The sequence below is a fragment of the Colletotrichum graminicola genome (genome assembly GCF_000149035.1).
Source record: "Colletotrichum graminicola M1.001 genomic scaffold supercont1.60, whole genome shotgun sequence".
NCBI lineage: Eukaryota > Fungi > Ascomycota > Sordariomycetes > Glomerellales > Glomerellaceae > Colletotrichum > Colletotrichum graminicola.
Window position 1 is genome coordinate 208,898 of NW_007361064.1, and position 13,039 is coordinate 221,936.

General features: G+C 56.4%; 3 protein-coding genes across 3 annotated transcripts; 2 read left to right on the forward strand and 1 right to left on the reverse strand.

Annotated features, from left to right (window-relative positions):
* Window positions 1-1,129: 1,129 nt before the first annotated feature.
* Window positions 1,130-4,611, forward strand: GLRG_10432 (uncharacterized protein; the record flags this gene model as incomplete). The annotated part of the gene is made up of 7 exons (XM_008101117.1): window positions 1,130-1,674; window positions 1,725-1,764; window positions 1,820-2,556; window positions 2,606-3,125; window positions 3,183-3,647; window positions 3,699-4,124; window positions 4,183-4,611. 7 exons carry the CDS (start codon window positions 1,130-1,132, stop codon window positions 4,609-4,611), a joined length of 3,162 nt encoding a protein of 1,053 aa, XP_008099308.1.
* A 2,208-nt stretch (window positions 4,612-6,819) lies between these two features.
* On the forward strand, window positions 6,820-7,521 carry GLRG_10433 (uncharacterized protein; the record flags this gene model as incomplete). The annotated part of the gene is made up of 1 exon (XM_008101118.1): window positions 6,820-7,521. The coding sequence occupies one exon, from the start codon at window positions 6,820-6,822 to the stop codon at window positions 7,519-7,521; it is 702 nt and encodes a 233-aa protein (XP_008099309.1).
* A 2,142-nt stretch (window positions 7,522-9,663) lies between these two features.
* Window positions 9,664-10,020, reverse strand: GLRG_10434 (uncharacterized protein; the record flags this gene model as incomplete). Its single annotated transcript, XM_008101119.1, has 1 exon — window positions 9,664-10,020. One exon carries the CDS (start codon window positions 10,018-10,020, stop codon window positions 9,664-9,666), a length of 357 nt encoding a protein of 118 aa, XP_008099310.1.
* Between the last annotated feature and the right edge of the window lie 3,019 nt (window positions 10,021-13,039).

Genomic DNA, 13,039 nt, shown 5'->3' on the forward strand with positions numbered 1-13,039 from the left:
CGGTTTTCGGTTTTGGGATGGCCACATTTCTCGATACCCTCTAATCTGCTGACATGGAGTTCAAGAGATCGCGGTTTGTTCCAGATGCTCAGATGCCAGCTTGCAGATAGCCTCTCTCACGTCTTGGGAAGATCCAGGACGCCAACTGGTAAAGGTCTATGAGCGCAAGCTAGGCAAAATTATGATGAGTCGTCAACATGTCATGTGCTTCGTGATGCTACCTGGGGTGACGGCCGAGACAAGTGAGGTGACGAAGATGTAGTCAATCCGAAAGCCCACAGAAACATGCCAGTCGGTGATTGCGCAAACAACCCACCCAGTGGCTGGGCCTAACGGTTTAGCGTGGTTCGTCCGCTGGGGCCTCCCGTGTTCGGCCGTTGCAAATGGCGGGCCTTGGGGCCCACGGACTCACCAATGCCGAACGTTCCTGGCGTACGTGTAAAAAAGGCACAGCGCTCAGATAGGCGGGTTGAACTTCTTTAGCAGCTAGCGGGCGTTGCCATGGTGTCGGTGGCCCCTGCCTCCCGCGATGTGCAGCTCTCGGTGGCTGACCTCAGCGGGGTGACATTTGGTTAAGTAGGTAACTAATTAATACCAGGTAGGTGCCTGGTGTCTGCAGAAGAGGTTTTATTATTTAACTCTTGCAAGTGTTGGTACGAGCCGCCGTTATCGCGATCTTGACTTATTTACCTCAGAATAAATACATGGATGCTATCTATATTTTCTTGTTTGGAAAGCGCCATCCATTCAGCTTGACTAAGACTTGACGAAGAGGAAAGAACAACACTTACACCAACCCGAGACACTTTGACACTGTACCGCGGCAGGTAAAACACAGCATCACAGTGTGTGTGAACCACTCGCAATGTCGCAATACGAACCTTCAAGAGAGCCTTCTCGCCGCCGGGCACCGTCCCTCTTCCCGTCACGAACATCGGCCCAAAACCTCAGGAGCCAGTATGTCAGAGGGACACAGACGGCGCACCTCGTCCAACTGATCGAGGAGTTCCGAAAATCAGATCCCATCTACGACCCACTGCCGCCCACGCCGCCGCCCAGAGCCCCGGGACGTCGAAGGAGCCCCAAGACAATCCAGCCCATCGTGCGTTATTCTTCGCCCCTGGAGCCCATGGCCCCACGACGACGGGCAAAGACACCCTTGTCTGCTCCTGTGGTGTGCGAAGACTTAGCGCAGACACAGCAGAGCGTTGGATTTCCTGCGACGGTCGTGGCCGAGCTAAGACCGGCGCAGCAACCCACGCCGGAAGGTCCGGCAGTAGGTCTTGTTGGCAACGAAGAGGAGGAATTGGATGCACAAGATTTCGCATTCGAAGCAGTTCCGATGACTCCCGTATTCCCTGAGCAGGTGTATCCCGACCCGGGTCACGAGGGCGACGAGTGGGTAGACTTGGAGGAGACGACCGGCAAGGTCTACGCTTTCGATCCGGCACGCCTGGGGCCAGATTCGTCTAGAACAGATGACGATTTCGATCTAGAGACTCCCCTTTCAGATGATTCGACTATGAGGAGCGAGGAGCCGCCGCCGGCGAACAACGCCCTTCACGTTCATCAGTCCCGATACACGGGTGAGGGTGTTCTCGGCGGCGCGCACTCTGCGGCCTTGGACGTTGTGTACGATGCAAATAAGATACGGCAGTCCCTCTTCAGATGGCTGTAAGTTAAGACAGGACTCGGTGGCTAGATCACTACTGACACTTTCCCAGGCACGTACAGCAAGACATGATGAACTTTGACGAGTTTACGGTTTGTAGAACACAAACGCCAAAACCGGCCCTGATTTAAGCTGACTGGAACACAGAATGAAATTTCAAAAGCACTGTCAGAAAAAGAGCAGACCGACATTCGTAAGCTACTCTCCGACGTAAGGAAAAACTACTCCAAGACTGTCCGTACATCCAGCGAGACGACGGTGAAGCACATGGAGGCCAGCTACCTCCAGCTTCCTCTCCAGCAGGGTGACCAAGAAAAGAACTCACAGTATGGGAAGAGAACGGTGACGTGGCTCTGCATCCCTTACTTCTCCCTGGAAGAGTACTCCGGGGTCCACGCTACGGGTAATCCAGGAGCCTACCCGCCCCAAACGCTGCTCCAGTCAGCCTTCTCGCGGAACTCTAAGAAGCGAGACATGCTCCAGGCAACACGGCAAATCGGAAATGGAGAGAGTGACTGGTGTTTTCACATCAGACAGCTGTGGTGCATCGTGCTCGACAACTCGCTGCTGATTACCTGCGGCTCCATGTACGAGGATGCCCTGCGTGGCTACACTATCGCGGTGACGTCTGAACCGGCGAGAGGGCTTACGCCAAACACAGAGGGCGGCCGCATACTGGTCCAATGCGGCGAGTCGGTAATATGGTCTTTCTCATTGGAAGAATGCCAGACGTGGTTCGCCTTCATCGCTCATTTCTCTGATTTCTGGCCCAAGGCCGTCCGCTTCCATTTCAACGGCCGTCTGTTGACAGAGGCTCGATGGTGGAAGGTGCTCCAGTTTGCCCGGACTTCGAACAGGAACGTCGTGATCAGTATGGAAACATGGTTAGTTGCCTGGATCCTTCCGTGAGTACAAATAGCTAATGCAAGCCAGCGCCCCACCACAACTTCCGCCAAGCGGTATTCTGAGGCCTATCACCCAAAGCCTGAGTAACACTAACGGGCAGTCGTCTGGTGCCAATGTTCAACCTCTCAAACCATCATCTGGAAACCGAATGAGCTTCCCACCCGGACGGCCCAGCAAAGCCAGCGATGTGTTCCATGTTTTTAGCTGGGCCGAGGCAACCCGCCCGAGCCCAATGGAGGGGCCCAACTTTATCGTTCTTCAGAGGCAACTTTCGGAAGTGGAAGAGTTTCTGACAGCCGAAACAAACGGACCGGACCGGAGATCCTACCTCGAAGGTGAGACGTCCACGCGGAATGAAGTACATTTATATCTCGAGCAGCTAGCGACAGACATGCATTCTACGCCAACAACATGGAAGAAGCAGGAATACGAGGACCGCATCGATATTTTCAATGCAGCCGATTCTCTGTTCAGGTTCTTTCTCCCTCCGTTATTCGACGGTCCAACGACAGACAGGTTCTGGGGTGCAGTGATGAACTTGGTCAGGGTGTGTCTTTGCAGCTTCTCTTGTCTCGGTTTAGGACATCGTTAACGGGGTTTACAGATATCTCCACCTGAGGCTGCTGACGGTGAAGCTTATCCGGACAACTTGGACCAGACGAGGCGTGACGCGGTTTACATAAATGCCCCTACGGTGAGGAAATTGCTGCGTCAACTTGCTCTCCCGGTCATTGCGTTCAAGAGCATTTTTTCTCATGCCGGGCCAACGGATCGGCTGGAGATCGATGTGCCGCTGGACCTGATCCGTGCCTGGCTTCATCTGGTTATGGGCCTGATCTATGCCAGTCATGATTCAAACATGTGGGAAGACCACCTGGATGTGGCCGACTCGTTGGTAAAGAGTGGCATGAAGCACATTATGGAACGACTGTCTAATTTTAACCTCCTGGAACGGTCTTCGGTCCTTCCGCTCGAGGTAGTCTCACTGATCAGCTACAGCCTATTGGCCGATACGCCCGGGAAGTATGCGGGGATTACAGATACATACTCAGAGTATCTTAGAGCCTTGGTGAGTTTATGCAAACCGCTCACTAATATATCCTGTACTGAAAATGGGTAGGAAAATGAGATTGCCAACGGGCAGTCGGACCTCTCGTACCAGCAGCGCATCAACTTCCTGCGGCAAGAAGTCAATGTGATCAGCCGCACGATAGACGCCCAAAGCAACGTATTCAACTCCATCCTAACATCTCGCCAAGAAACTCTGCCCGCAGCAACGAAGCAGCACCGTCTGTATCGAGCGCAGTTCAGAGAACATACCAATCACCGTGATGCCACTTTTCTACGGTCTCGGAGATACGCCGATGATGACGACATGAATGCACCGTTGGAGCCCGTGGCTGAAGTGTCTGACTTTTACAAGCTTCCATCAACGGACGCCGCCGGCTTCAGGGATCTCCTGGCGGCGGAGTGCACACAGCTGTTGGAGCGGCGCAACAGGGACTTCCAAGAGTACGGCGAGCAAGCTGACATTTTGGAACAGACTGTGAGTTGATACCGCGTGAGCTCGGAAGCCGGGGTACGGGTGCTAACCTTGAGACTAGAACCTCAACAACGCGGCGGTGACGAAGGGCCGTCAGGAACAGGCCATTTACGCTTTCACCATTGTGACCATCGTCTTCCTGCCTCTGAGCGCCGTTTCGAGCATCTTTGGAATGAACTCTAGCGACATCCGAGACATGAAGGACGGGCAGTGGCTGTATTGGGCAACTGCCATACCCGTAACCATCCTGACGATCGTGCTCGGCCTCTGGTGGATGGGCGAATTGGGACACATTTACACCTGGGTAGTTCGAAAGATACGAGGCGACGATACGCTCGGTTCAACGTTCCCATCATACGAGGGCGTTCCTGGGAAGCCTTACAATCATGACGCGGCCGAGATGCTCCCCACTCGGCAGGCCGTGTACAGGAGGCCGCTGTCAGCCAACCAGAGCTTCGTGAGGCGGTTAGGGAGCCGCCTAGGAGGGTGAACCCAGCGGGCATGAGGGCAGACACGTACCGCGCATGGCAGTTGCGCGACACACTGACGACCCTGGTCCGACGATGATAACTGCCTTGGATCGATCGAATCCACGAAGCGCGCGGGGGGGGGGGGCACCCGAAGGAGGCCGGGACCCTGGTTCAAGGGTCCAGCAGACTGGTCTAGACTTGAACTGATCGAGTGGGAGAAGCAGTAGATGGGTAGTTAAAGGTTGGGCCGCCAGCGGGGTCTCGATCGGGACAAGCTGCTCATCGTCTTGGCAACGTGGGACGGCGCCCAGCGGAGATTGAGGCCGGCCAACCAGCCTTCGGCGTCGGGTCGAAAATGGTAGAGTGTTATTCTTTCTCTATCTCTTCTCGCCCGGCGACGGCACCAGAACCGAGCTACGGTGATTCGAGAGATGGCTGGGACGATGATGGATCTGCCAGCTCACCCAACTTGACAAGCTCAGCCCTGCGACCCCACGATCAGGGGTACCCGTCAGGGCTGCGACCCCCCCGGATATGACCCGATGGACACGGAAACCCGCAGGCTGGCGGAGAGTGAACGATTACGACAAACAAGCCTCACGCTTCCCCAATCATGGCGGCGTCGAAACAAGGGCGTCACATGCCAAATAGTGGGGGACACAGGATCTGTGGTAGTGCGGTGGTTCTTGGGTGAATGGTTGGCGTTGGGCATGTCAGCCAGTTCGGCTCTTGCACAGGCTCCAATAGGGCGGAGGAGGCGCACACCCAGCCGACCGCCTCGAATCTTGATTTTGGCGTGACATGCGCACTGGCGTCATAAGGCCTTAATTGCCCAATAGCGCACCCTTGCCGGCTACACGAAGTGAAGTAGGTTCGAGTGGCCCGTTGGTCAGTCGTGAGAGGGAGAGAGGCACGGGATGGAAAGAAGGAGGAGCGGAAGGGGAGGAGAGAGGAATGGGATGGGACGAATACCCACGTTGACCGAACGGGTGGGCTTCAATCCTCATGTCAGCGAAAAGGGCGTTCATTGTAGTTTGTCGTTGTCATCAATAGGCTGGTCAATAATCTTCCCCCGGTCAAACAGGCGGTGCTTTTCTGCATATGCATCTTCTTCCCATTCTGCCCAACACTCCGCCTCGTTTCCCTCCACTCTTTTCGTGCAGCTTCGATCGGGCCTTCCGTGCCGTTCTTTCTTTCTTTCCTTCCATTTTTTGTTTCTGATTTCATTTTATTATTGTTATTAATAAGGGAAATGGATCATGTGCCTTGCCTGAGCCTCTTCTCCATATGCTAGCGTCCGATGCCTGGCAGCCTAGCCTGCGTGGATGTCCCCTCCTCACTGGGCGCCTCTTTCTTGGGCTGCCGACTGGTTGCTAGACGATGTGGGTGTGGTGGTGTAATGTCATTTCTCCCGCTCGTCTTTCCGTTCGGTGTGGTTCACCATGAGCGTGGATGAGAGGGGGGGGGGGGGGGGGGGGGGCGGCGGGGGCAGTGAGAGGCAGGCCGACCTTGATTCTCCTGCACACAGCCCACACCCTGATTAGGCCCGGACACTTCTCTCGCGTGGTGATGTTGTGGTTGTGGTTGTCAGTTATATAATGGATAGCGCCTCTCTCTCCCCGCTCATCGTTTCCCTTTAGTTCCTCTCGCCCGAACCTTTCCACATATTTTTCCAAACGCCACCCACGAACGTCCACCACATCCACAGCCTCTTTATTTTATTTTTTTAGTCTACCTGGGGTTCCCGCCACTGGTGACTTATTTGAAGACAAACGCCTCGGCAGTTGATCATCGGCTCTCTTTCCGATCATCGCACACTGCAAATCGGATTTGCGAGTTCCCCGCCGAACAACAGCAAACCCCTCATCATCCCCTCCCCCCTGCTTGCTTGCTTGCTTGTGCATCGCATCGTATCGCGTCGCGCAGCTCATCCCATCGCGTTCGCGGTTCATCCCATCCTTGGGGGTCTGCGCCTTTCCGCCTGCACAACCAACCCACAACTCGAATCGACGTATAAACTCAAACTCCCCTTCTCCACGCCGCAACGTCGCATAAAGTGTAGGCCATCAAATCGGCGCACTCAGAACTTCACACAGAGCACATACACAACACGTGTACACAGCTGTCTCTGTCCTTGTTGGAACGAATCCAGCCGTCCACAATGGGTACGAGTGAGCCCCAACAAAATCCTGACGTCACCTTGTGGCGTCACGTCACGTCCACGCTCCATGTCAACTAACGTCCCCGCTCCACCAGCTTCCTCCAAGGAATACTACGAGTACCACCACCATCACCGCCACCACCACCACGGCGCCAAGAAGCGCCTCTACCTCGAGCCGCCCACCAACGGTTCCGTCACCGTCCGCACCAAGAAGACGACATTCATCCCGCCCCCGCCTCGCGAGTGCACACCCCCTCCCCCTCCTCCCCCTCCCGTCATCGTCGCGCCCGAGCCCGTGCCGCCGCCCAAGGTCGAGGCCCCTCCACCGCCGCCCCCGCCCCCGCCCCCGCCCCCGGCCCTGCCGTGCCCTCCTCCGCCCCCGCCGCCCAAAGCCGTCACCCCGCCGCCCCCGCCGCCCATCGAGGTCATCGCCGTCGACGTCGAGCCCTCAGTCAGGTCTGTCAAGTCGAGCAAGAGCTCGCGTAGCAGCCGGAGTCGGAGCCACAGCCACTCGCGCCGCGGGAGCCGGGACCGCGAGAGGGAGGTCCGCGAGGTGTACGTCGAGCGGGAGAAGCTTGTACCCGTGAGAGTCCCGTACCCCGTCCCCGTTCCCGCCGAGCCGCGGTACGAGACGTTTCGGTACGTTGAAGGGAGGCGGTACAGCCCGCCGCGGATGCTGCCACCTCCGCCCCCTCCGCCCGAGGAGGAGCGGATGCGCGTTACCATCTCGGACCGGAGGAGGGAGAGGGAGTACAACTACCGGCGATGAAGCCTCTTCCTGTCCCCTCCTCCTGGTTTGCCTCCCTTCCCAAAGAAGATGTACTCCTTGCCTTTGTTTTCTTATTGTATAAAATTGGCGGAGTGATTAGTTTGGTGGCAGTTTGCTTTGGGGTGGTACACAGCGATGCTCTTGTCGGACATGTTTGCTCTTAGCGGTGCTACACGGTCTTTTGATACGATGGGACGGGATACAATGCTTGCGAAGGAGTTTGTCGCCTGGGTTTCTTTTTACGGCTGGAATTGCTTTTCTTCTCCTTTCCTCTATTTAGTTCACAAGAAAGCCGGCGGCTTGTGTCGGCGATACGCGGTTATACGTGCCATGATAGAAAGCCTTTGATGATGATCAGATGAAATGACGACCGTTTTACCTTGCAAACCTCCATTTCTCGGACCTGTTGAATGTGTATATCTGCCTGAAGCCGTTGCCAACAACTGCCAGGGAGGTTGAAAAAAGATGCCGCGTATCACCTGCTGGACTACACCGACTGGCGGGGCCGTGTTGTCGTCTTTTCGGTTCGCCCCTTCGAAAATGGGCAGGCAGAGCAGTCTATGGATCTTGCGTAACCTCGCATCGCAGTGGGCAGCCGATGAGATGCCACAGCCCTTTCCGCCGTCCAACACAGGGCGACTCACCTACCGAGGGCCTCGACCCATACCTCCAAGCTCATGCCCATGAGGTCGTAGGGAAGTTGGTGTCGCCCACGGACAAAGATATCCCCCCCTCGTTCCCCTTGGACGCACTCCGCCAAGTTTAGCATTGAACTGTGTCCCATGACGTCTGAGGAACCCCTCCCCCCACCTGCCAAACGGTTATCCATCACGAAGTTTCAAGCCCCTCCATCGAACCGGCACGCGTGGCGCGGTAGGGACTTGAGACAGGGGAGATATATGGCATCAATGTTCCGTAGGCGAGGCAACAACAGCCCGGGCCGCCCTTGGACGAGTCGAACGAGAAGAGCCGGGTCTTGTGGTTTATTTTTATAAATAAGAAAGTTGACCGAAAATAAATAAATAAGCCAATCGACGGGTCCCGTGTTTCGAAGATCGCAGGCGTCGTCTCCTTGAGACGACAGATGACGGGCCACCCCCCTCCCCCCTACCCCGAGCTGCTGGAGAGGAGGGTTACATTGGGCTTCTCGTCAGGACCGGGGGAGCCGCAACGGCTGTGACAGGGCTGGATACACTAGATCTGAGGCTACTTTTATCACTTGGCAGTTCTATTCTTTTGCCCTCCTCCTCACGATCGTCCCTGGGACGTTTTCGGACCCCCCAGCACCCCCCCCCAACCCCAAACAGGCGTAACTGCGACATGACCCCGGGGGACGGAACGTCTCAAGAGACCACTCGCTCTCTCCCTCCCTCTCTCTCGCTGCACCAGATTCGTGCCAGATAGGAAACCCACGAGGCTGGACGGTCCCACCTCTCGCGTGCGCTTAATCGCTGCCATTTTGCACGACACCCCGCGAGATCGGCTCCCGGGAAGGCCGACCGTATTGCGGGATCCAAGGCCGTTCCAGGACTGTGCGCTTACGCCGGCTTGGCGTGGGTTCGCAGTTCCTTCCCATGTCACCCGGCCTCGAGAAAAGAGAAACAAGCAAAAAGACTGTTTGATGACGGCTTTTGGGGCTATGTTGTCTACTTTGATCATGAATGCGGAATGTCCAGTGTTACGGTTTCTTGGCTGAACGCCTCAAGTGCTCACGAGGACTGCAAGAACAGCAGAGTCTCGGAAAGGAAACTATTCGGTAGCAGATGGTGACTACACGAGATCTCACGCAGAACGGTCCCGTAAGAGCACTTACATCAGTCAAGCCCCCGTTCTTCGGAAATGCAAGTATGCGGATGAAGCCGGCTGGTCATGGCCGAAACATAGCCTCTCGTATGCAGGCCGTAAGCCTTCGTCACCAGCCAGGAGCTTGGAGCGAAAACATATCAAAGCCGAATATGACAACCTCCGAGAACGGTACGGAAACCGCCGGGCGGACTCGGGCTCGGGCTCCGTAATACCGCAGCGGCGTCTCCGAGTCCGGGGGGAAGGAGAGCTCCAAAGCAGGACACATGGTTCCCATGACCTGCCCGTGAGGCCACTGGACCCAGCTCAACCGGTCGACACGAACAGACAAGGTGACCGTTAGATGATACCAATTGTCGGGAGCGCGGCACCGCCATACAACCTGACGCGGGACCAAGGGCTCTGCAGATCCCGCACGACTAGCGACGCGCTGACTGTTGCGGAGGAGCTGCGACCGACTGGATCACCTACTAGGGGCACCGTGATAGACGTGTCGCTGGAGGCGTTCAAGACAGAACGGACGAACACGAAGCAGCCCAAATGGGTCCGGACTCCGGCAAAGGCACATGGTCGAGTAATTCGATGACTCGGGCCCGGCACCCAGTACAAGGTCCAAAAGGCCACTTCGTCGTTCGTCCAGCCCCTTGTCGCGTCTTCGGAGGGACACCCCCCCGAGCTGGCTGCCCCGCGTCGCATTGTCTGCCCGGAACGCTGCACACGAGCAAGCACTAGGTATCAGCCATTGTCAATTCGAGGAATAAGGACATGACGCAGTGAGAAGGTACATGCGAGACGCGAATAAGGCCTTCTTGTTGGGACTTGCGTACCGCTCTCCTGGATCGGATGCAAAGCAACCCTTGCCGCGCGATTCGAGTACCTATGTGTTTCCGAGTCGCCCGCCACCACCACCGCCGACGTCGCCACTTGCCGCGATCGCGGCGAGATGGGACCCATCTCAACCAGCATGACACCTCCATCGGCGGTGGCGAGTCGCTTCGCATGCATTTGCGAGCAAGGGCACGCGGCAGCTGGCCTTTGCGACCGTGTGCCAGATCGTGACAGCGCCCACGCCCCGGTGGGAACAACGGGGCCGCGTCCGGTAATGTCCTGGGCGCGGCTCAACGCGTCTCGCCGACGGGTGTTGGATGCCGGGGCCGGGCTGTCCGTCCGATTGCCACGCCCGTCATCTCAACATCCGCAACGCGCCCAACGATAATGTGTTGAAATATACGTTCACGTGAGGTACTCTCCGTGGTCGTCCTTCGGCTCTGGCAGGGGGGGGGGGGTGGAAGCGTTGATGGGTGGTGAAGCGAGGGGGGATCCTCCCCTTAGATTGATGGCGCATTTGAAACACGTCCGCGACGCCGGTTAGTCTTCAGGCTGATTACGACCTGCGGTCATGGGAGCGGTGGATTTCGCGTTTCAGCGCGTCGGTAGACGATTACCGAACCCTCCCCCCCATTGGATGAGATGTCACAGACTCACAAAACATAATAGCAGGCCGAGGTCGAATGGATCTGTTGCACAGCAGGCGAGAAATAAACAGACCCCGGATACCGAGGGCCTGGATATCTAGGTAGCGAGTCCCCCCGTTGGGGTCGGTTGATGGATGATGGGTGGCTTAAAAACTAGTCGCCGCACGGGGATGGACGGCGGCAATAATTCCATCTAGGCGATAATACGAGCCCATTCAAAGGTTGTCCCCTCTCCGGTGAGGATTCTTGACTGGTCTGATGGTCAGCCTCGCGGCAGGTTGCTCAAGACGTGCGTGATTGACAGTTTTTTGATGTCCATGTGGCGACGGCGCAGAACTACGTTACTCCCGGTGAACGAGCACCTACACGTACACGCGGGCAGGGCTCTTTCGAAGACAAATGCCCATAGCCCCGATAGCCGCAACCCAGGCCCCGTGGTACCCGTAATTCGATGCCTGTTCAGATCCTCGGACACACAAGGTTGCCTGGGGCTCGATTGTGACACCGTAAGGCGCCAAAGAATAACCCCTGGCACACACGAGTGTGTGGATGTCAAGGTCCGGACGAACTTTGAATGCTCGAGATTACAGTGTCGTGTCAGCCTGACGCCTGGGGGAGGGGAGGGGAGCTACTCGAATGTCAAATACTTCTTCTACGCAGTTTGAGCTAATCGGGCACGAGGCACAGGATGACACGAATGATATCGGACGAATGTGCCTTGGCCAGATCTCTCCATCCGAGTGCGGTCGATGACAGAGCTCTCTCTGTAACGCGACACCTGCATGGCAGCAAGCAAGCGCCGCCGTCTTTCTGCATTCAATTTGAATTCGAGGCTGCCAAAGCCACTGTGGCGCTCGGCGGCATCTTGAGCGTCAAAGCACTTGCATGCAGCTGCATGTTTGCCAAATAAGCTAAACGGGCGCTTGCTGCGTTCTGTATCACCAGGCCCGTCAATGACGGGAGGAAAAAGAAACCACCAAGCTGTAGCTTGGCTTGAGCTACAGTCTCGAGTGAGGCGGTCGCGGGCGTCGTCGACGGCGAGGACAACGACGACGACGACGACGACGACGACGGAAGTGAAGCTTGTCGAGGCTTGTTCAGGTTCTCTTCAGCTCCATGATTACGCAGATCCGAATCAGAGGGGAGGGGTGGACGGCGTGAAGTCGTGGCCGCTCGTCGCAGTATCAGAGCTGCGCGATGATCAAATGTCCACGTTGGCGAGAGTTATTGCAATTTCCCTTGTTGAACAAGACGTGGAGCTGGTTCCCTCTTGTCTTTCTCAGGGTCCAAGTACATTTTCCCTCCCATAACACCTGATTGGTCCCCCGTCGTCGATCTGAGCACTTGGCTTTCGAGCGACAGGCACAGGCCGCCAATGATGTTAACCATCAGCAGGGTCTCGCTGTCTTGTTTATTTTCCCCTCTCGACGCGCTTGCGAGGGAGGGGAGGGGGGTGGGCCAGGTTGATTTCAATGCCAGCTCCATTTCCCTGTATTTCCTCTCTTTACTATGTATTTGCCCCATTGTGATGTAACGGGACCCGGCGGCTTGAGCGGTCAGTCATCTGGGTCTAATGCACATAACAAAGTGGATGGAAATTGCTAGATCCACCGGCCGCCGAGGCGCTACGGGACAAAGCGAGGCTAGGGACGGGGGTCTTCCTGGCAGACCCCATCTGGTGGTGTCTGCAAGTCGGGGGGGGGTTGCGCCAGATGAGAAGAGTTGCAGCGCCGTGAGTCGTTGCTGCACGGTTAAATTGGCTTCTTGTTTGGGCCAAAAAAGACTATCCCTCCCCTGAGATGCCCCGCCTCCTTCGTTACTATCGGTTGCTATTGTCCGAGTAAGCAGCATACAGTACTCTCGTTGGCGGATAGAGATTTGTAGATGTGCCAGGGTTTCAAACTGGACCGGGGACAACTCTCGAATTGGGAAAAGAACGGCTGTGTTACGCCCGCGAAGCTCCAGGGGCCGAACAGATAGATGTCACCGTGCAATTACCATCTCGCCTTGCCACGGAAAGCCGGCTGCAAGCGGGTCTGGCGACACACATGGCCTGATCCTGCCAGTCGCAAGCAAGCTTATCCATTGTCGAAATCGTGTCTAGGATGCAGTGTACATACATAGCATTATCTGGTGGCAAGTTGGTGGGGAGCAGCATCTTTCGCACCTCCCACGGAAGACGGCCGGGCGATGGGACTTTCGAAAGTGCTTTGACTGGATACATGAAGTTGAGATGTGAT